Source organism: Mchenga conophoros, linkage group LG23 (assembly GCF_057382185.1).
Source record: "Mchenga conophoros isolate Kocher_MC1m ecotype Shallow Benthic linkage group LG23, M_conophoros_male_GT1.1, whole genome shotgun sequence".
In the NCBI taxonomy this organism is placed as follows: Eukaryota; Metazoa; Chordata; class Actinopteri; order Cichliformes; family Cichlidae; genus Mchenga; species Mchenga conophoros.
In genome coordinates this window covers 25181706-25205816 of record NC_140547.1, presented here as the reverse complement: position 1 = coordinate 25205816, position 24111 = coordinate 25181706, and the positions used below count along the sequence as shown (strand labels likewise).

General features: G+C 41.6%; 1 protein-coding gene across 1 annotated transcript in view; it reads right to left on the bottom strand.

Annotated features, from left to right (window-relative positions):
* Positions 1 to 4594: 4594 nt before the first annotated feature.
* Positions 4595 to 24111, bottom strand: part of LOC146547338 (fibronectin type III domain-containing protein 4-like) — a 60654-nt gene continuing 41137 nt past the window's right edge. Inside the window, exons 4-7 of the mRNA XM_085264384.1 lie at positions 13835 to 13937; positions 8478 to 8567; positions 8103 to 8269; positions 4595 to 5275 (exon numbers count right to left, since the gene is read on the bottom strand). Of these exons, the coding sequence (XP_085120510.1) occupies positions 5234 to 5275; positions 8103 to 8269; positions 8478 to 8567; positions 13835 to 13937 (402 nt within the window). The 3' untranslated portion in view covers positions 4595 to 5233. The remainder of the gene's footprint in view (positions 5276 to 8102; positions 8270 to 8477; positions 8568 to 13834; positions 13938 to 24111) is intronic.

Below are 24111 nucleotides of genomic sequence, written 5' to 3'. Positions count from 1 at the left end.
ACATCAATAAAGAAAAAAAAATCCCTTCTTCTCAAACAAGGCTTTTTTGTTTCAAAGAGCCACCGATTGGCATGACCAAATATCTCAATGAGAGGAATGTGCACTGCAGTTTAGTGATGCTGGCTACTTCTGATTCCTCCTACGCAAGTGAAAATTGAGCAGTGTCTTTATGAAGAGTTTCCTAATCTTTTGCCTTCCTCAGACTGTGTCCATGATGTGTTTCTCCCTGGCAACAATGCCTCCTTTCACGTTGGACTCGGCACAGTGAGTCATTCAGCTGAATGTCCCTGGCTCTGAATGATTTTGAGTGGGCTGACCAAATGTGTTGGGAGATTCAACACTGAAACAGCTCTTTCTCTCTGAGAGACTGGATGCTTCACTGTCATTTTAGACATATTTTGTTAGAGTTCTGCAAGGCTTTCATGGAGGCATGCAAGGTCAAAATGTTATAAGACTCCCAGGAGAGTTGTGGTTTCAATCCAGTAACACTTCCTGTTGCTGGACGTTTAAGTTTTAACTCTTTCCTCAAGAGGTTCAGGACTAAATATTTTGACCGGTAGAACATTGGTCGGCTTTATTTTCTTTACTAAATGTCTCTGACGGTGAAAAAAATATAGAGATTTGATAAATATTAAGGCAAAAATAAATAAATACAAAGACTTCTTCAAAAGTATGTCTGACAGTTTGCTGAGATGGCTTTGCCAGGTAAGGCCCTGCTCTGGAGCTTGTGGGTTTTAATTCTTCTGTGCGTCAATGAGTTTTAGGCAAAACACATCATGAAGACTGAAGAGCTGGAAGAAACTAATTTGAAGTAATTGTATAAATGAATCTAGCAGTTAAAGAAATGCCTGTTAGATTCTGGTCTTATAGACCTTATAGAAACTTGGAGTTTGGATGTTTGTGAGTTTCATCCTCTCAAACTCAGACCAGTAAAAGTCCCATTTCTGTCAGTATAAAGAAGTTTAACAACACATTTAATCCTTGAGGTCACCCTTAATATGAGGGAAAAAGAGCAATTTCCACAACACATCTCAGTGTTTTCTACATGATAAACAAATGTTGGAGTAAACAAAAGAAATCTGGCGGCACAACTCTTTAATTGGAAGAAAACGTGTAAAATTGCACATTACAGTTAAGTGTATAAGCGTGTACAATGGATACTGTGCAGTCTCTACACAGTGTATCCATTGGGCAAGCTAATGTGTGCTGGTTCTGGAATATTTTAGCCTATTTATATGATCATCTGACTGGTGGCATGACAGATTGTTAATTTGATCTTTAATTTCACTTCAGCTTGAGAAACATGTGAGGGTATCTTACCGAATTTTAATTGGATGGAATAAAATAATTAAAAAAATACATATCTGGTCAGGATATGTGTGGGTCGAGCGTACTGTAGAGAACATTCGAACACCTTTTAAAGGCAAACCTTAATGACTTCTTTAAATGTCAGTGTGGAGGGTGCTGTTATGTATGTCTGATTAAAATCTCATTAACTGAGAATGAATCCCTGGCACCGGCAGGAAAGTGGATGTTTTTTTTTCCCTTTTAAAGAGGAAATGTGATGGGAGAGTCAGTACAACATTAAAGAAGAGGATTTATCCACAGTCAATGATTCAGTCAGCAGCGCTTGATCGATCCTGTTCCCTCGCTCCTCTGCCTCAGTATTACCACAGACTTGTCGCAGACTCCCTCAGAGCATCAAAGAGGATGACGAGCCCCGGGCAAGCCGTGATATTTCAGACTGTTGGTGAAGGCGACCTGCCCTTTACCTCCGCAGTCACTGAGGATTCCTCCACTCCTGTCTTTTTGTTTTTAGGAAGAGAGGACAAAACATTTCAGGAACATATTTCACTTTTAACTCAGAAGGTCGACACGTGCCTGAGGTGGAAGCCCTTCCTTCCTGTGACCTCTGACCCGGAAAGCCTTACAGCTGCAAATCACGCTCTGTGTGAGGTGAATTAGTGACATTTCCCTTTATTCAAATGAAGCAGAAATATACGCTTACTTCTGAATGATATGCAGACCTTGCCTCTCGTTAACTGCAGGCCAGGTTCTGATGGTGTTGTTCATCTGCTAACGTGTGAAGAATGGGATGAATAATCCTCTGAAAAGAGGATAGTATTAAGCTAAATTCTTTTTGCTTTGAAAACTAGATGTTTTTAGATTCATAATCAGTGAAGTCACTGAAATCTTAGAGAAAAAAACTTTCTCAGATTCTCCATGCATCAGAGCAATCCAGTACAATAATAGCATTAAAACAAACAAAGAAAAAAAAAGCTCATTTTAAATCTATGATCTCGTCTTAGATGCTTTACCACTAGCATCCCCAGGCTTCTACCTTTCTACCTATAAAACCGTGTCAGGTCAAACACAAATGCAAGAAAAATCAGGCCACTGTGCGATGTGTTCACTGCAAAAGATACACATGTGGTAAATGCAGACTACAGGTACCATGGCAGTGCCAGGATTGTGAGTGATTGCTGACAATGTTGAATTATTTGTAAATATGTGTACAAATGGTTGGTTTTTTGTACTGTTTTTATCAATAAATGTCAGCAACAAAGGACATACACCCATGTGTGTTGATTTCTCCCCAAGATGGCAAACTGAAACACTCCACTCCCCCACCCCCACTCCCCTCCCTCCAGAATTCCTACTTAACAGCCTAATATACATATGAATGACTAGCCAATTTAGCTTCCACTTCCACCATTTGACTGCTCTCCGGGTTTTATAGGTAGGAATCCCTAAAATGATGGCTCGCGGGGGTTTAAGTGTTACCTGCACGGACAGAGATGCAGATGCACAAATACCCCTGCAGCTTGCAGAACAAAAAACTGTATGTGATGGAGTTCAGGCGCCACCTTGTGTCCAATCTGCATACAGCAGTTATCAAAATTGATATTTGTTTAAGTCCATTTATAAAACATGGCAGATAAAAGCCTCAAACTCAGTCTTAGCTCCATCAAAAGGATTTTTCTGTTTGAGCAGCAAAAGTGTCACGTGTTTGTGTGCACTGATGCAAAACCTTATTGATGTTAACATCTGCACTCCTGCAAACGGTGCCTATTGATTAGCTGGTGATCTGCTAATCATCCTAATGCACCAGTAGGCTCACACTGACAACATTTCATGTTAATTTCCTGCTTGATGAACCCATGACAGAAAATAATGGCTTTGCAGATAATAGCATTTGATGCAGTTTGATTATGTACCCTGGCCTAAAAGCTTTTTCAGAGGACCTTTCCAAAGACAGAAAGTTTGGCTTTTGGCACGAGAAAATTCACTAAGTGTCCATATTGTGCATAATGGCAATGAGATGTCATCTATCCAGATATATTATAGGCTTTAAACTCAATATACTGCAACCAGTATACTGAGAATACATCATCCATCCCAAAATATGGCTTACTCTTATGAGGTTACTTGTCATTGGTTGGCTGTATTGCACAAACCAATAAGAATTCAGATCCACTGGGAACAAGGATCAGGTCATTTCTGTGTGCGAGTTTCACTAAAAACTGAACAGTTCTGCAGCAGGAGAACAAACAGCTACAACAGCTGGTTGTGTTGTAGATGTTTACTAAACTTACATTTTTTTAAACAAATTTAGACATAAAGAAACGTCTTTCTAAAAGTGCCCAGAGGACAACGTCCAGGGATGTCTGGTGTTCAGAGAGTACCTCTAATTGCTTCACATTTTGTTTTCTGTTAGCAAACGCAACTGCAAATGGTTTTCTACCTAGAGTTGATGTTGCTAATGTTGTGATTTACCAGACACTTTATTGGGTACACTGGTTTGGCCTTTCATGATTAGAATTTGATGTTCAACCACATCCCAAATGTGCTCAATGGGATAGAGATCTGGTGACTGTGGAGGCCATTTGAGTACAGAGAACTCATTGTCATGTTCAAGAAACTAGTTTGAGATGATCTAAGCTTTGTGACATGGCGTGTTATCAGAAGATGGTAAACTGTGGTCATAAAGGGATGGACATGGTCAGTAACAATGCTCTAAGCTGTGGTGTTTAAATTATGCTCAGTTGGTACTAAGGGGCCCAAAGTGTACCAAGAAAATATCCCCCACATCATGACACCACCAGCAGCCTGAACGGTTAGTACAAGACAGAATGGATCCATGCTTTCATGTTGTTACACCAAATTTTGACTCAACCATCTGAACGTTGTAGCAGAAATTGAGAATCATCAGACCAGGCAACATTTTTCAAATCTTCTACTGTCCAGCTCTGTTTGAGCTTATGTTCAGTAAGTCATTTTGACCATGTCTACATGCCCTGAGTTGCTTGCACTTGATTGGCTAATTAGAAATTTTAATGCTTAATGAGCTGTTTATCAGACATGCATAATGAAGTGGCCATTGAGTGTAAGTTAAGCTGTAAAAATAGGTGTTTTTGAGGGACAGACAAGGTTTAGAGCTGTACTTTTAAGTGGCTCAGATAGAAATAAAACCTTTTAACAAAATCCGAAACAACAAGAGAAGCTGCTGGAAACTTCAGGTGATATATCTTGAGAGTTGTTCACATCATTTCTGCTTTTAGAAACTCTGAGAAAACAAAAAGCTTAAACTTAATTTAAAAGGCAATCACACAATTTCAATGATTTAATTAAACTAATTATGAATTGTTTTACAATGTAAATTCCCCACTACCACCTCCTACATTCAAATGCTTCTGTGAATTACCTTTACAATCACCTTCAGCCTATGTACAGATTTGAATTGCGATGCTAAATTACCGAACATGAAAGTAATGTGAATTAATCCCATTAAATAACCATCCAGACAGGATTTCAAACGTGTGGTTCTACAGCGGGTAAAAAGAAAAAGGGATGAGCTGAACACCCGAGATGAAAGAATGTCTGCTGAAAATGAATGAGTCTGAGGCGAGTGGGACTTGGCACACGGTCGGGCCGACATGCTGGCAAATATTCACACTTCAGTCTTTGACATCAGAGAGAAGAAAACGGGAGATTAGTTTGGCCGCACTTCAGATGAGTCCAGCTTCCTTCCAGCTGTTTCTGAGCCCCCCGAGTCTCTGGCCACTAGAGAGCAGCAGCCGTCCACGGTCTCCGCAGCATGGCTCCTCGCTCTCATTTCAGTCTGATTTGCATGGAGTGGTTCCTTACTCGGCCCATATTTTACAATAGATTGGACTCTGAGTTTGTAAATCCTCCTCGCTTGTCCAAGAGGCTCCGATCCGGCACCCGCATCTCAGACCCTGATGATGCTGATGGAGGAGGAGGCCCTGTGCAGCTGAAAGAGAAGGAGCACACCATGAGACGTGAATCACAGACCACAGCATGTCATGCATGTCAGAGATTTACTTGCCAATCAATGAGCGAGGGTGAGCAGAGAACTAACTGCTCCCAGGAGCTTTTTATTTAAAGACTATCCTATTTAAAGTAGGATGCTTTTATTTTGAATCCATCATTAGGCTTTGGTATTTAAATCTCTGCAGAAATCTGTGTGTGCACATATATCCCCAGGAAAGTAGACATAGCCCTAAATGAATTATTTTTTTAAAGGATTAAACTCACGAGAAGTAGCTAATAAACTGTAAGGACACTTAAAAGCTGCAGAAATGCCAATAAGAAAAGACTAAATTAAGATAAGAGTGGTGTTTTTATAATTAAATTAACCATTAAATCCAGCCAGTGCAGTTTCAGCTCCGTAAACGCTCAAAGTAACGCTGCCTTTCTCTCACTTTGACACCACTGGAAGCCGTCCTGTATGAATAAACAGTGCGAGCTGCGCGCGGTGGGCGGTCAATTGACCCGTACATCGCGAGCAGTGAAGTCACAGGTTCTCGCAGCGAGAGAGGCCAATTAGAACGGGAAGTGTGAATTAACTTCCGACAGACAGATGCCCTGCCAAAATGTTCCGGGACATTCTCTCCACAAACACTCTTTGATACATATAGACAGGCGATGGATTAAAGGAAAAGATTTTAAAACAGAGCGCAGCAGAGGACAGAAATCTGTAAACTCCACATTTATGATTTGGAGTCACACAGGCTGTCGCTCACTTCAAACTTACCATGCCACATAGAAGCTTTTAAAGGACTCAGTGGCATTGCATCTAAATGCACTGGCTGACCATGGTTCATTTTGTGAAGGGCCGTATTTTAATCCAAGCTGTGAACCTTTCCCAAACCAAACTGACTGTCTCCGTCACATTAAAGTAAAAACAGCATGTCAACCTCTTTGCGACCAGAAAATTGAACTAGAAAACTAGAAAAGCTGGTGATTGCACTGCATTTTTTTCATGATCGAGTGCTGCAAGTAGTTGCGACACCAAAAGCATGAACACTTTTGATTGCCTGGAGGGAGGCAACCTGTCTTGAAACAGACTGCAATCACTCTGAGACCACTTGGCAAAAGTTTGCAAATGATCCTAAACGCAAATTCAGAAACACAGATTTCCAGCATTCAATCAATCTAAGTCAGTCTGCACCAAATGAGCATGAATCTCTGTGCAACATGAGACTCAACTTAACTAGTACTCCCCCTTGTAAAAGCAAGGCTGCTGAGCACCAAGATCATTTTGCAGTTAAATGAGTCATGAGAGCGTCTGCTTCGCGAAAATCCGCTGGCAATGAGTCTTTCACATCGCTGTGGAGGAATTTTGTCCCACTCTTCTTTGCAGAATTGTTTTAATTCAGACACATTGGAGGGTTTCCAGCATGAACGACCTGTTTAAGGTCAGTGCAAAGCATTGCAATCTAATTTAAATCCAGAGTTTGACTTCACTCCAAAAACATTTTGTTTATTTCTGCTGGTGTGTCTCTGATCATTGTCCTGATGCATAACCCAAGTGCTCTTGAGCTTCAGGTCTTGAACTGATGGTCGGACATTCTCCTTCACGATTATCTGGTAGAGAGCAGAATTCATGGTTCTATCAGTTACAGCAAGTCGTCCTGAAACAGCAAAGCAGCCCCATCACACTACCACCACCATGTTTGACGGTTGCTGTGATGTTCTTTTTATGAAATGCTGTTAGTTTTATGTCAGATGTAACAGGACTTGAACCTTCCAGAAAGTTCAGCTTTTGTCTCGTCAGTCCACAGAATATTTTCTTGGGGATCATCAAGATGTTTTTGGTAAATGTGATACAAGCTTTTGTGATCTTTTTGGTCAGCAGTGGTTTTCTCCATTTTTGTCCAGGCTCTGTTTTATTGTTGAATCATGAACTCTGACCTTAACTGACACAAGTGAGTCATGCAGTTCTTTCAATGTTGTTGTGGTTCTTTTGTGACCTCCTGGATGAGCCATCGAAGCTGTTGGAGTAATTTTGGTTGGCTGGTCACTCCTGGGAAGCTTCACCGCTGTTCCAAGTTTCCTGCATGTGTGGATAATGACTCTCACTGTGGTTCACTGGAGTCCCAAAGACTCAGAAATGACTTTTTAACCCTTTCCAGACTGATAAATGTCACTGACTTAATACATGATTTAATAAAGGGGGCAGTTACTTTTTCACAGCACCGGGATTCAGGCTGCTGGATAGTTCCTTATTCTATTAACGCACATAATCTGTGTCCTCTGTTTCCTTCCTCTTAATGACCAAAGTTTTATGATTTGTTGTAACCTTCCTCTGAGAGTTTGTAATGAGGCCGTGAACGTACAGCCTCGCTTTCTCTACTCAACACCACAAGTGAAGAAATGTTCTTCTATCTGATGTTATTCTCTGCACCAGTAATCTTGCAGATGACGAAATGGGTGATAAATGAAATGTGGCCATTAGGGGGCGCTGCAACCAGGACACCTGTAGCTGGTGTGTCTAATTAAAGCTGCTCGCATGTGGAAAAACAAAAACAAATCGTCTGCCTGTTCGCTTTAACTGAGGAGATGCTCAGCAACAACTGAATGGGCGTTTGCGCTGCTCTCTGTTTTCAGCCCGGCTGTTTTATATTTAGCTGCGATGGCAGTAGCTCTAGTTGCTAGGAGATCTCTGATGCAACTACAAAGACTCTACAGAGGAAACAAAATACTCCTGGCAGCCAGGAGCGAGCGTGCATTATAGAGGAGTTCTGCAGCAAGACGAAGAGGGGAGGAAGAGGAGGAAGTTTTAGTAAATGAGTCACCCTGCTGCTGCGGACGGCTCCGTTGTGGTAGATGGGCGAGCTACCAGCTGAGGCATTGTAGTAGGAGGAAGTGGCTCGGACCAGCGGCCGCTTGGCTTTCTCCTTGGTGCCGTTGGAGTCGTTGTCTTTGATGATGTCGTACTGCCGGCAGAAAAGGGCGATGACGGCTGGCGGTGTGGAAAGCAAAGAGAAAAGAAGTCAAAAACATCCCTCGCTTGATGAGTTTGCGGTCTCAAGCACTAGATTCAGGTCATATTAAATTAACACATGAATTTTATTGAATACATTAAGGCGGTTAACGGAGTTAGAAAGGAAAATTATTCAGAAGAGATGCTTAGAGTGTCCATTGGATGGTGTCTGTTGGTGCAAGCTGACCTGCCCACAGCAACAGCACAGTGGTGATGATCAGCAGCTCTCCAGTCTCCAGTTGTGGAGTCATACCCAGACCCTCCATCGCTGGCTCATCTGAGGACAAAGACAAGTCTGGTCAAACTCTACTCAACAGAATATACTACAGTTCTATCTTCTACCAGCAAATCCCATTAAAAAAAATAAAAAAATCTGAAAGGCTCACAGTACGTTTAATGTGGACTATTTTTAGTAGCGGATTGATCCACATTTTCTGTTGTTTTCATGGTAATAATGCAACATGTGAGTCAGTGCAACAGTGTGACTCACTGATGTGTTTTTAATGACCACCACAGTGAAGCTCTGAGGCACACAGGAGTAACATGTACGCTATGACACTTTGTAAACACAGTACTTAATGGGATTTTCCCCCCAGATGTTTGTAGTTGCTATGGCTACTTTACAGGTATTATTTTTACTGCTACTGTTCCACCCTTATACTACAGTGCTATGCAAAAGTCTTGAGTCAACCCTTTCTTTATATCTTTCTAGGAAAATGTGATCTACTGAAACGTGCAAATATATGAGGCAAAAACAGAGTTTGTACAACTCTAATGAGTTGTGACCATCTTTATTCTTCAGGACAGTCTTAGGCAGCTGGAATAGTTCTCCAGGCTTCTTGAAGGACATTCAAAGCTCTTCTTTGGTTGTTTCTGCCTTTTGTTCCGTTCTCTGTCAGCATGATCCCACACTGCTTCGATAATGTTGAGATCCAGGCTCTGGGGAGGCTAAATCCATGGCCGATAGTGTTCCACTATGTGTTTTTCAATCGAGGTATTATTTTACTGCATTGGCATTGTGTTTAGGATCATTGTCATGGTGAAAAATGAAGCTGCTGCCAATCAGATGGTTTCCAGATGGTATTACATGATGGATCAAAAATTCATAATTCAACAATTATGACAAAGATCGCCAAGATGTCAGCCTTTCCTCCCTGTTTCCCTCCATTAATGATTGCTTCCTGACAGCCACGCTTTCACTGAGACCATTTCAATGAGGCTTCAATGAACAGTAGCTGGATCAGCTGAAGGTCCAGATGCATTTCTCGTGTCCTGTGTCTGTTAGGAGACCTGGGTCGTTGACCCAGAGTTTTGAGTTTTCATTATTGTTGAACTTTGACTTAGCCATTTTTTATCGTTTCTAGTCTTTTGGTTTATTTGTTAGAGTTCTCTGTCCTATGGTTTATGTATCTGTGTTCTATAGTTGCTCTGTCTCCTCTGTTATCTTTATCCCCTTGTCAAGTCCGCGTCTCTGTATTATGTTTCCTGTTTTACTTTGAAAGTCCCTGATTTTGCTTCCCTTGTCTCGTTAGCCCTGATTTGTCCCAGCTGTGTTTCCCTCCTGCCTTCCATTCCTTGATTGCGCCCTCTGTGTATTTAAGCCCTGTGTGTTCCTCTGTCTGTGTCACGATCTAGTGTCTTATCATGCTGTGTGTTCTGCCTGTCAGCCTGTTTGGTTTTGTCGTTTTCAGTTTAGTTTTTGGTTTTTATTTTACAATAAATCTAAGTTTGAGTTTACATTCCATCTCTGTGAGTCTGCACTTTGGGTCCTCCTTACCACCACTCCTGCCTGCATACAGCCTCACCTGACAGTGTCAGGTCTTTGCTGGATTTCCCCCCCCCCCTGTTTCTTAAGAACGTGACTTTTAGATAGTATTCATCTGCTGTACTTGTCCAGTTTCCTCAAAATTTTTAAGGACAGAGTGCACACCATGCTGAGATATGCCAAGCTTTCAGCTATATCTCTTTGTGAATCACCTTTCTGGTGCAAAAATACTATTTTATGTCTGTCAAACTGTGTTATCTTTGATATTTTTCACAGATTCAACCAAAGAAATTGAAACAAATGGTGTGTTTTTATGATAGGTTGCTAATAACAAAGTAACTAAAGATACAAAAGAACTATGCCTTTGAAGTAAAACACAAAGACATGAGGAGTGGCTCAAGACTTTTGTATACTGAATAACGCGTACAACATTACAACTACATCATTTTATTATTATTGCCAGTGTCTGTGAAGGTTCTCAGTCATCCAGGTCAACATAGTCTAAGGAGCTTGGAAAGAAAAGCGTCTGGACTTCTTTAAGTTGCTTCAAGACGTTTCACCTCTCAACCGAGAAGCTTCTTCAGTTCTAGGGTCAAATGGTGGAGAGTCCCAGATTTTAGCCCTGTGGGAGTATCCCCCCCGAGAGGGACAAAGGACCCCCTAATGATCCTCTACCTAATCACATGAGCCAAGTTGTGAAAATAGGTGTAGCTCACAATCAGCCAGGCTTTCGTGTGGGCTCATTGTGAAACCTAGCCCCACCCTATCATGTGAGTACCTGAGTTTAGAAGGCCCAGGATGTGCGTGGGCGTTAAGGCGTCTGGGAAGGGATCTCAAAACTGAATTTTAGATAGCAGACAGTTGGTGTCGTAAAGCCCCGCCCTCTGTTCATAGATGGTTTGACTGATGGCCCTTACTATAAAGATTTGTTTTGGACTTTACGTTTCCCAATTTTGCTTTAAGTTATAAAGTTATTTTGTTATTTACATATGGCCTAATAATTATCCTTATTGCTGTTTTAGATGCTTCAAAGGATAGTTACAGATTTCTGTCAGAATCTGCAGATTATACAGTACTCTTGAGGGTACACCAGTACTGAAGGTCCAGATACACTCAACTCAAACGCTGCTCATGACATCCTTCCATCTCGTATTATTAAAGATGGGTTTAACATTATCGAGCCCTGTATTCTATCATTAATTAACCTGTCATTGTTATCGGGTTGTGTTCCGGCTGCTTTTAAACATGCTGTAGTGCAACCTATACTCAAAAAGACCTCCCTTGATCAGAATTATCTCGCTAACTTTAGACCCATTTCCAAACTCCCGTTTCTGTCTAAAATCCTAGAGAAGATTGTTCATTCCCAACTTCAAACTTATTTGGATGCAAATAATATCGAGGAAAAATTTCAGTCGGGCTTTAAGCCACGCCATAGCACGGAAACTGCATTACTGAGAGTCTTTAATGATCTTCTCTCAATTGCTGACTCAGGGCGCCCTGTGGTGTTAATTTTGCTTGATTTGTCCTCTGCTTTTGATTTGGTGGACCATAATGTCCTTTTAATGAGGCTTAAACATCTGGTGGGCATCACGGGCAGTGCCCTTAGCTGGTTTAAATCCTATCTCTCAGAAAGGTCCTTTTCTGTCACCATGGGTACCTACTCCTCCTCCATTGCCCCTGTTACCCCTGTGTCCCCCAGGGGTCTGTGTTGGGTCCCATGCTGTTCTCTTTATACTTGTTACCCTTGGGCCGAATCTTTGATAAATACAATATTTCTTTTCACTTTTATGCGGATGACATTCAAATCTATTTTGAACTGGCTGAGGATGTCACGTTGTCGTTGCAACACTTCTCCGATTGTATGAATGAAGTTAAAATCTGGCTACTGAGCAATTCCCTCACTCTAAATGATAAGAAGACTGAAATTGTAATCTTTGATACTCCCTCCTCTCAGGCTGAACTAATTGGTATTCTCGGGCCCTTTGCTGACTCCCTTTCTGACACTGTGAGGAACCTGGGTGTTGTCTTGGACAGTTCCTTCAAGTTGCACAAACATGTGTCCTCTGTAGTTAAATCGAGTTTCAATAAATTACGTCTAACCTCTAAGGCCAAGCCCTACTTACCACGTAAGGACCTGGAGAAACTTATCCATGCCTTTTATTACATCAAGGTTAGATTACTGTAATTCCCTTTACACTGGTCTCAATTCTGCCCTTGTTCACAAACTGCAGCTCGTTCAAAATGTGGCTGCGCGTCTCTTAACTGGAACTGGCAGGTTTGAGTCTATTACTCCAGTTCTTTCCGACCTGCACTGGCTCCCTATTAAATTCCGTATTGATTTTAAAATCATATTGCTCACTTTTAAAATCATAAATAACACCGTGCCCAGCTATCTTACGGATCTCCTCAGCTTTTATACCCCTGGGAGAGCGCTTAGATCAGCAGGTCAAATGCTCCTGGTGCGACCTAGATCTCGGCTCAAGACCAGAGGTGACCGCGCATTCGCCGCTTTCGCCGCTTTCGCCGCTTTCGCATCCTACCTCTGGAATAACCTCCTTCTAGCTATTCGGGCGTCTGATTCAATTCAATCTTTTAAATCTCGATTAAAAACGTATTTGTTTAGCCTTGCTTTCCCCGCCTCCTAGAGCCCGCATTTTTAGTGTATTGTAACTTATCTTTTTCGCTTTATTAATGTTTATAATGTTTTAACCTTCAGCCTTTTGGGTTGTGCCTACTATGCCTGGTGTATTATTGGTTAGTTATGTCTCCCGCCTGTTAGTATATTTTATTTGTTTTTTGTATTTTGTGTTTTGTACTTGTATTTATTATTGCTCTTAACTCGTTCTGTGAAGCACTTTGGCATACAGTACCTGTGGTTTTTTAAATGTGCTATATAAATAAAATTGTATTGTATTGTACAAATAAAATGTTCACATTTCTCCAACGTTGTCTTCCCAACAGTTTCACTAACATCTACACTGGATGGCCAGGAAGCATTCACGATGTCTTCTCCGGCGCTGATAATTGGTGTCTGTCTTGTGTCAGTGACATAAGACACGGATTTAATGCGACATGACCATTCAAACAGCAGTCGCTTTCTAAAACATCAGATATGTATCGGATTCAGTAACACATATGAAAGTAGCCCAGATCGGATTTGAAAATATCGGATTTGTGCTGTTCACACTGTCATACCATGATCGGATATGGGTCGCACAGGGTCAAAAAAGTCGGATTTGATGTGCTTTCGCCTGCCATCTGAACGTAGCCATAGATGGCTTCTTTTCCTCCTATTTCAAACCATCTGTCTTCTCTGTCCAAAATTTGAACATTGGCGTCCTCAAAAGAGTGACCTTTGTCCTTTAGATGGAGATGGACCGCTGAGTCTTGTCCCGTCGAGGTGGAGCCATGCGTTTGTGAAGTGGCTGTTTGGTCTCTCCAATGTAGAGGTCTGAACATTCCTCGCTACACAGTACAGCATATACTATGTTGCTAAGTTTGTTTTTAGGAGTTTTGTCTTCGGGATGAACCAGTTTTTGTCGGTCTTAAAGTCCAGACACATTTCTTTCGAAGCTCCACAGACTATTATTGCCAGTATTTAACATGTGCATACACACCTTGAAAACTTGACTTAAAACAGCGTTTCTGAGACACCAAACTTCTGCGTACTTCATGCAACAATAAAATGCCTCAGATTTGTGTCTGTGCTGCTGAAACACGGCACGTCATGTGTTTTACTTTAGGAAGCTCCCCTCTGGAGTGTGTTTATGAGCACTCACGGTGGTCCAGGACTCCGGCTGGATAATGGTCGGTCCTCTCCAGAGTCCTGAAGTGGACGGCACGGCTGGGTGGGCTGTCACCGTGCGGCCCAACGGACTGCACCTACATCCAACAAGGGGGAAAAAAGTATTTAGAGGGAATGTTAAGATATTTTTAAGCAAAGGTAGAGCCAAGCTGATGACAGCTGAGCACAAACTCTGGGTGCATTCGTACAGTGGCATTAACAAAGGACAACATTATGCAACGATGGTAAGAAACTGGCTGCTGAGGGTATATTTAGTGAGCGAGCGGTGCTTTGGCTTTTGGCCGTGATCCTGAATGATCATTGGAGGACGCTGAGTAAAAGCTTGAAAGGCAACAGAGAGAATATGAATTTAAGCTATAAGCTCATTTGGGGACATTTTCAGTCACTGGGAAAGATTATAAAATTAGGCTTTGTGTAAAAAATAAACACGTGTTAATGGTGTTTCACATTCAAATCGGGCTGCAGTGGAGTTTTGTAACAGGAAGCACTCAGTTTAATGCACACACAGGGAAATCAATCAATCACAGAGATAAAATTACATCCACACGAGGTCTCAATGTGCCACAGATGCTCTCTCCACCTACACAACACAGCCAACGGCAGTATGCAGCAAGTTTTCTGTGGAGTGTATGAAGTAAGTCCTTGAATTTAGAGTGTTTGTTCTCCTCTAATTCTACAGTCTGATGCCTGCAAAGTGTCCTCTGCAAGCTCTAATCTGTCCCCTCATCCTGGATAACAACACCCAACTCCATTGGGAAATTCATCCTTTAATTTTTAACCTCCCCGCACGCCAAAGGGAGGTCAGAGGTCAAATTCAGCCCCCTCTGGACCTCACCGGGCAGCAATGCATTGCTCAATGACACTTTCGCAGGACATCTGTCTGCTGACGAGCACATTGAAGCAAGTCCTGCAGCTGAAGGACAGTCTGCAGTCTGCGTCAGTCTGTTAGGCTATAAAAATTTTAATAGCACCACGATAATGGAGTCACATTAGAGACTCCCTCTTCAGAGAGGAGCTGCAGTTTTAGTTTAAACTTTCAGAACAGAGACGTGTCACTGTTTAGGTTGATCAAACACTGACACTTGATTTAAGAAAAAATGCTTTGTCATCATCTAAGAAAGTTTCTCAGCTGTGATGCAGATGATCCATCTATTCGCTAACCAAGCATTAAATGATACTGAAATAATTAACATAATTAAAATGGTAATTAATGTTTTTATGAGAGGTTCAGCAGTGTTTTTCAGCCCTGGATAAGCAATTTGTAAGGTTGCCAGGTTGTGAAAATATCAAATTATTTTACATTTATGTGGACTTGTGCTTAAAATATGAGTTTATAATCAGCTTTCAGCTTCATTACACTGAGTAATACATAGATATACAGTTTTGGTCAGACGTTTACATCCACTCATCATAGGCATGAATGTCGTGGTAATCTTGGGCTTTTAATTATTTCTTGGAACTGTTCTATTTCTAGGCTGGGATGATTGTACAGGATAAATCTTTAATGACTTTGAAAAACAAGAACTGGGTAAGTTTCAATTCAGTTATCTATTTATTTTGGATTTTTTCTAATCCAAACAGGCTCAAAAATATGCATACACTCTTAAATCTTTTACTAAATGGTGCTGATTGTTCTATGATGTCTTTTAACTCACAAGGCCAATTAACTTCTCGTTAGTGATCATGACTGTGTACAGCTGGTAGTTTCTCTTTGCAGTATTAAAAGGATTTGTTTGACGGCACTCATTAGGCTGACCAATACTCGGAACAATGGGAAAGTCCAAGGAACTCAGTGAAGATCCAAGAAGGAGAACTGTAGATTTGGGAAGGTTGTGAAGGTCTTGCAGCCATTTCTAAACAACTGCAGATTCCAAGATCAGTGATTCAAACAAATGTACATAAGTAGGCTACAAGTTATTCAGATGTGTCACCACTTTGTTGCTACATCATGAAAATAATGTTGATCGTGGACCAACATTATTATTACCTAAGAACGCCGTACCAGCTGTCAAGCATGGTGGTGGCAGGTTCATGCTGTGGGGCTGTTTTGCTGCCAGTGGTACTGGTACTGTCACAGTCTGGCGAGGGCAGACTGTATGAATTGAGAAAAGGACCCAAAACGCAGACTCCAAGGAACAGGGAACAGAACTTGAAATGTTAACAAAAGGCGAGCCGTTTAATATGGCTGGTAGAAGAGATACAAACAAAGGGCAAGGCAAACTGAAGCAAAATTAACACAAACCTAAACTGGGGAATCTAAACAAACAATAAGAAAAACCTAGACAAGAAACTTGGAAGCATGGCATGGCATGGCATAGGAAACATGGCGTGGACAACAGACGACCTGACAATCACACACTGAAAACAGAGGACTTAAATACACAGGAGGTGATTAGGGGAAGTGGAGACACATGAGGAAACAGCTGACTAGGATAAACATAATGATGCACAGGCAAGAGTAAAACTAACCGCATGAGCACAGAACACAAGACCCCTTTTTCAAAATAAAACAAGAAACATGCAGACTTAGACACGACAACCAGAACTTGACAACGTAAGACACAGACATGAAACGCATGAAGAGCAGGGGAGATTTAACATGGTTGGAAACGGAGGGGGAAATAATAAGAACTAGAAACACTTAGGCATGATAATACAAACTTGATAACATAAGACACGCAGCATGAAACACAAAGGGTGAGGGGAAGCTTAAATACAGGGGAAGAAAACACAAGGAGTCTAATAACCAAATGAACTTAGATAACCTAATGAACAAAATAAACTCAAACATAAAACGCTGGGTCAAAAGACCCAGGACCATGACAGGTACACTGCAAGAAGTTGATGGAATAATGAAGAAGGATGACTATCTCCAAATTCCTCAAATTCACCTCAAATCAGGACAATGATCCCAAACAGATCAAAACTAGTTGGGAATAGATAAAGCAGGCTAGCATTGAGCTTCTGGAATGGCCTTCCTAAAGCCCCGACCTCAATCCTGTTGAAAATCTCTGAACTGGGCTTAAAAGCCGGGTCTGTGCCAGGAAACCATCCAATTAGAATGAGCTGGCAGAAAGTATAATAGGTGAGTTTTGAAGGTAAAGATATTTGATATTAAAGAAGATATTATATATATATATATATATGTTGCACACACAGTAGGTATATATATATATACCTACAACCACGATTACCGACACTAACAAGCTGATCTACAATACGGCAGCAGTGATCAGTGAGATGCTTGGCTACAAGTTGAACAGCCACAAGGTGCAGTACCCCCCATGGAGAAGGAGGCTAGAGGGCAAGATCAAAGTAGCACGGAGGGAGGTTAGCCAACTAACGGAGTTGCAGAAAGGTGCGACAAATAAGGTGCCTAAGACCAGGAGTGACATGTTTAGCCGCATGTTCTCCTTAAATTGCTGGCTGTCTGAGTGGTGTCCCAGAAACGATGTGGGCTTCATAGATAATTGGCAAACCTTCTGGAGGAAACCTGGTCTTGTTAGGAGAGACGGCATCCATCCCACTTTGGATGGAGCAGCTCTCATTTCTAGAAATATGGACAAATTTATTAAAACCCCCAAAATATGACTATCCAGAGTTGGGACCAGGAAGCAGAGTTGCAGTCTTACACGCCTCTCTGCAGCTTCTCTCCTCCTGCTACCCCCCCAAAAACCCATCTCCATAGAGACTGTGTCAGCTCCCAAACAGACAAAAAACAAACTAAAAACCAGCAACAAACAACTTAAACTTAAAAAATCACAAAGAAAGAACAATACAGTATCCACATCTGAACCAAAGAGTAAAACAGTGAAATGTGGATTATTAAATATTAGGTCTCTCTCCTCCAAGTCTCTGTTAGTACATGACTTAATAATTGATCAACAAATTGATTTACTCTGCCTTACAGAAACCTGGTTGCAGCAGGATGATTATGTTAGTTTAAATGAATCAACACCCCCGAGTCATTCTAACTACCAGAAATCTCGAAGCACAGGCCGAGGGGGCGGTGTGGCAGCAATTTTTCACACCAGCCTATTAATTAATGAAAGACCAAGACAGACTTTTAATTCATTTGAAAGCCTGATGCTTAGCCTCGTCCACCCCAGCTGTGAAACTCAGAAACCAGTCTTACTTGTTATCATCTATCGTCCACCTGGGCCTTACACAGAGTTTCTGTCTGATTTCTCAGACTTTATATCTAATTTAGTTCTGAGCTCAGATAAAATAATTATTGTGGGTGATTTTAACATCCATGTAGATGCTAAAAATGACAGCCTCAACATGGCATTTAATCTGTTATTAGACTCAATTGGTTTCTCTCAAAATGTAAAAGAACCCACCCACCACTTTAATCACACTCTAGATCTTGTTTTAACATATGGCATACAAACTGAACATTTAACAGTGTTTCCTGAAAACCCTCTCCTGTCTGATCATTTCCTGATAACATTTACATTTACAATAATTGATTACACAGCGGTGGAGAGTAGACTTTATCAAAGTAGATGTCTTTCTGAAAGCGCTGTAACTAAGTTTAAGAATATAATCCACCCACTGTTATCATCTTCAATGCCCTGTACCAACATAGAGCAGAGCAGCTATCTGAACGCTACCCCAACAGAGGTCGATTATCTTGTTAATAATTTCACCTCCTCACTACGTACGACTCTGGATACTGTAGCTCCTGTGAAAACTAAGGTCTCTAATCAGAAGTACCTGACTCCGTGGTATAATTCTCAAACACGTACCCTAAAGCAGATGACTCGTAATCTGGAGAGGAAATGGCGTGTCACAAATTTAGAGGATCATCATTTAGCCTGGAGAAATAGTTTGCTGCTTTATAAGAAAGCCCTCCGCAAAGCCAGAACATCTTACTATTCATCACTGATTGAAGAAAATAAGAACAACCCCAGGTTTCTCTTCAGCACTGTAGCCAGGCTGACAAAAAGTCAGAGCTCTTTTGAGCCAACAATCCCTTTAACGTTAACTAGTAATGACTTCATGAACTTCTTCACAAATAAAATTTTTATCATTAGAGAATAAATTACCAATAATCATCCCACAGATGTAATATTATCTACAGCTACTCTTAGTACCATTGATGTTAAGTTAGACTCTTTATCTCTAATTGATCTTTCTGAGTTAACTTCAATAATTACTTCCTCCAAACCATCAACGTGTCTTTTAGACCCAATTCCTACAAAACTGCTCAAAGAAGTCCTGCCATTAATTAATTCTTCGATCTTAAATATGATCAACCTATCTCTAATGATCGGCTATGTACCACAGGCCTTCAAGCTAGCTGTAGTCAAACCTTTACTCAACAAGCCATCTCTAGACCCAGCAGTCTTAGCTAATTATAGGCCAATCTCCAACCTTCCTTTCATATCAAAAATCCTTGAAAGAGTAGTTGTCAAACAGCTAACAGATCATCTGCAGAGGAATGGTTTATTTGAAGAGTTTCAGTCAGGTTTCAGAGCTCATCACAGCACAGAAACAGCTTTAGTGAAGGTTACAAATGATCTTCTTATGGCCTCTGACAGTGGACTCATCTCTGTGCTTGTCCTGCTAGACCTTAGTGCAGCATTCGATACTGTCGACCATAATATCCTATTAGAGCGATTAGAACATGCTGTAGGTATTACAGGTACTGCACTGCAGTGGTTTGTATCATATCTATCTAATAGACTCCAATTTGTTCATGTAAATGGAGTGTCCTCTTCACACACTGAGGTTAATTATGGAGTTCCACAGGGTTCAGTGCTAGGACCAATTCTGTTTACATTATACATGCTTCCCTTAGGCAGTATCATTAGAAGACATAGCATAAATTTTCACTGCTATGCAGATGACACCCAGCTCTATCTGTCCATGAAGCCAGATAACACACACCAATTAGTTAAACTGCAGGAATGTCTTAAAGACATAAAGACCTGGATGGCTGCTAACTTTCTGCTTCTTAATTCAGATAAAACTGAGGTTATTGTACTCGGCCCTGAAAAGCCTAGAAATATGGTATCTAACCAGATTCTTACTCTGGATGGCATTACCTTGGCCTCCAGTAACGCTGTGAGGAACCTTGGAGTCATTTTTGACCAGGATATGTCCTTCAATGCACATATTAAACAAATATGTAAGACTGCGTTCTTCCATTTGCGCAACATCTCTAAAATTAGAAATATCCTGTCTCAGAGTGACGCTGAAAAACTAGTTCATGCATTTATTACTTCCAGGCTGGACGACTGTAATTCATTATTATCAGGATGTCCAAAAAACTCACTGAAAAGCCTTCAGCTAATCCAAAATGCTGCAGCAAGAGTACTGACAGGGACTAGAAAGAGAGAGCAGATTTCTCCTGTTTTGGCTTCCCTTCATTGGCTTCCTGTTAAATCCAGAATTGAATTCAAAATCCTGCTCCTCACATACAAGGTCTTAAATAATCAGGCCCCATCTTATCTTAATGACCTTGTAGTACCATATCACCCTATTAGAGCACTTCGCTCTCGCTCTGCAGGCCTACTTGTTGTTCCTAGAGTATTTAAAAGTAGAATGGGAGGGAGAGCCTTCAGTTTTCAGGCCCCTCTTCTGTGGAACCAGCTTCCAGTTTGGATTCGGGAGACAGACACTATCTCTACTTTCAAGTTTAGGCTTAAAACTTTCCTTTTTGCTAAAGCATATAGTTAGGGCTGGACCAGGTGACCCTGAATCCTCCCTTAGTTATGCTGCAATAGACGTAGGCTGCCGGGGGATTCCCATGATGCATTGAGCTTTTCCTTTCCAGTCACCTTTCTCACTCACTATGTATTAACAGACCTCTCTGCATTGAATCATATCTGTTATTAACCTCTGTCTCTCTTCCACAGCATGTCTTTTATCCTGTCTTCCTTCTCTCACCCCAACCGGTCGCAGCAGATGGCCGCCCCTCCCTGAGCCTGGTTCTGCCGGAGGGTTCTTCCTGTTAAAAGGGAGTTTTTCCTTCCCACTGTTGCCAAAGTGCTTGCTCATAGGGGGTCATATGATTGTTGGGTTTTTCTCTGTATCTATGAAGCGCCTTGAGGCGACTTATGTTGTGATTTGGCGCTATATAAATAAAATTGAATTGAATTGAATTGATTCTCCTTATGGGGACCTGATATGTTTAATATGCTGCTGAGAATATAGCCCAGAAGAAGCGTATAGTATAGCTTTTATTCTGGAAAGAGCCATTTCTCTGTAATAAACTCTCTTTTCCAAAGATGAGTGATTCCTCAATCAGACATATTTTTTTTTTAGTACTTTGTTGTTTCAGCAACATTAAATTTAAAAACTGTACTTATGAGTTAAAATATATATTTATAATTTCAATAAATGACAAATTAAAAAGGCATGAACATTTTTTTTGTATCAAAAAATATCGAACCGTGACACCGTGAATTTTGTGTATCGTTGCACCCCTAAATGCACCCCTAAATATATATATATATATATATATATATATATATATATATATATATATATATATATATATATATATATAAAAAAAAACACCCAGCACGCCCCTGCGGGCGGTTTATCCTTCAAGCTCGGGTCCTCTACCAGAGGCCTGGGAGCTTGAGGGTCCTGCGCAGTATCTTAGCTGTTCCCAGGACTGCGCTCTTCTGGACAGAGATCTCAGATGTTGTTCCCGGGATCTGCTGGAGCCACTCGCCTAGCTTGGGAGTCACCGCACCTAGTGCTCCGATTACCACGGGGACCACCGTTACCTTCACCCTCCACATCCTCTCGAGCTCTTCTCTGAGCCCTTGGTATTTCTCCAGCTTCTCGTGTTCCTTCTTCCTGATATTGCTGTCATTCGGAACCGCTACATCGATCACTACGGCCGTCTTCTTCTGTTTGTCTACCACCACTATGTCCGGTTGGTTAGCCACCACCATTTTGTCCGTCTGTATCTGGAAGTCCCACAGGATCTTAGCTCGGTCATTCTCCACCACCCTTGGGGGCATCTCCCATTTTGACCTCGGGACTTCCAGGTTATACTCCGCACAGATGTTCCTGTACACTATGCCGGCCACTTGGTTATGGCGTTCCATGTATGCCTTGCCTGCTAGCATCTTGCACCCTGCTGTTATGTGCTGGATTGTCTCTGGGGCATCTGTACCCTCAGAAGGTCTGCTAGATGATTGTGTCTGGGGGTGGGCGTCCGGGTACACACCGGCTCACTCCTTGGCGGCCGCTTGTCGGGGCCTGGGGCCTGGGGTTCGCTCGGGCCCCTTTGGAGGTGGGGTGCCCCTGGCCTCTCGGCCTGGGGCTCGGTCACTCAGGCACAGCTGGGGGCCGGCGGAGCTCACGGGCGCGTCACTGCAACTCCCCCTGACTTCTGCTCCGCGGCTGCTGGGCGAGCCCTCATCTGGGACTCTCCTCAGCTCTTACTGGAACAGTGGCGCGGCTGCCCCTCTGTTGGTCTTCCATGGTCTCTTGTGTTCTGGGGGCCTCTGGATGTCTGGAGTTTTGATCTCCTCCATACCCGCTTCACACCCTGGAGGACGGGGCTGTGACCCCCCCACACTCCCTAGCAGATCATTACATGGAGAAACCTTTGGAATGCAAGCATGCTGATCCACACAGGTATGCACACATGGGTATTCACAGACGCGGACTAAAGCTTTCTTGGCTGCTGCCTCAAAGCACACTGTGCGCTGTCTATCTTGCGTGCTGCACAATATCGTTTATTATTTAGTAAATATTGATATCTATGACTAGCTAGTTTATTGTGATGGTGCTTTGTTTTCTCTATTATTATGTTGCTCTTTGTTGTTTGCTGTCTCCTCTGTTTGTTTTTTTTTTTTTTTTTTTTTTTTTTTCTCCATACAGGTGACCCAGGAGTTCTTTTTTTTTTTCTCTCTCTTCCCCCCCCTTCTCACCGTCTCTTCTCCCCTTTGGTTTTCTTTCTTTCTCTCCCCCTCTTTCTCTCATTCATTCCCCCTGTCCTATTTATTAAAAAAAAAAAAAAAAAAAAAAAAAAAAAGACAAAGGATGAACTGAAGCTCTGCCATCACGTAATGTCGCATACTGCTGTTTCTGATGTCATTTAGGAAGAAAAAAAAAAAAAAAAAAAAAAAAAAAAAGGTCTGCTAGATGATGTTAATGCAGCACTACGGGCAATACCTACAACCACGATTACCGACACTAACAAGCTGATCTACAATACGGCAGCAGTGATCAGTGAGATGCTTGGCTACAAGTTGAACAGCGACAAGGGGCAGTACCCTCCATGGAGAAGGAGGCTAGAGGGCAAGATCAAAGTAGCACGGAGGGAGGTTAGCCAACTAACGGAGTTGCAGAAAGGTGCGACAAATAAGGTGCCTAAGAAATACAGCAAGCTGTCCATACCTGAGGCCTTGGAAACTGCCAAGCAAAGACTCACAGCCTTGGCCAGCCATGAAACAGGCTAAAATGAGCTTTCAAGGTGTAGGTCTTAAAGAACAGGAGGTAAAACTACTTGTTTCAGACAGAGGATGAACTGAGGAGCTCTATAAACAACCAGTCACAGTTTTTTAAACTGTGAATCATGCAAATGTACTCTAGCTGACTCATAGAATGAAAATAAAGAAGAAAAGGATGATGATAGGTCTCTTTTTTCCATACACAGAGGTAAGAAATCTCAATTTCAAAGCACTTACAAAGACCAAATCGTCCAGTTTTATTTCTAAATGTATGGCTTTGTTAATATATCATTTAGACCTCATGTCTATTTGTACAAACATGATGAACATTTTCTTACCTTATGGCTCAAAACTATGAGGCCCTTTTTGCAACATGCTGAAAATTCTTTGGTCTGGCATCTAAAAGATTGTCCTGACCTGGACAGACACATACTCTTGTGACACAACTTCATTCATTTAAGGTGCACAGAGAAGAGCATTAATCTGAAGACATTAAAGTTCTTTTGCAGCAACTTTTGTGGAATACAGGACTTTATTATTTAACCCAAATGGTTTGGCTTAGCTTCCATGATTGTTGTCAATTTTTTAAAATTTGCAAAGTTAGGAGGACACAGACAGTTTTTCTTTAGTTGTTTCCTGTTTTATTCTGCTGGCTGATGTCAAGTCTACCTACTTCCTTTTTCTATTTTTCTATTTCTCTGTTGCTTTAGCCACTTCCTGTTTTATTCTGAAGTCTCAGCCAGTCTTACACTTCAGTCAGACGTACTTCCTGCCTGTTTTCAACTGCTTTTTCATCATACCTGTGTTCAATCAGTAATCAATCTCT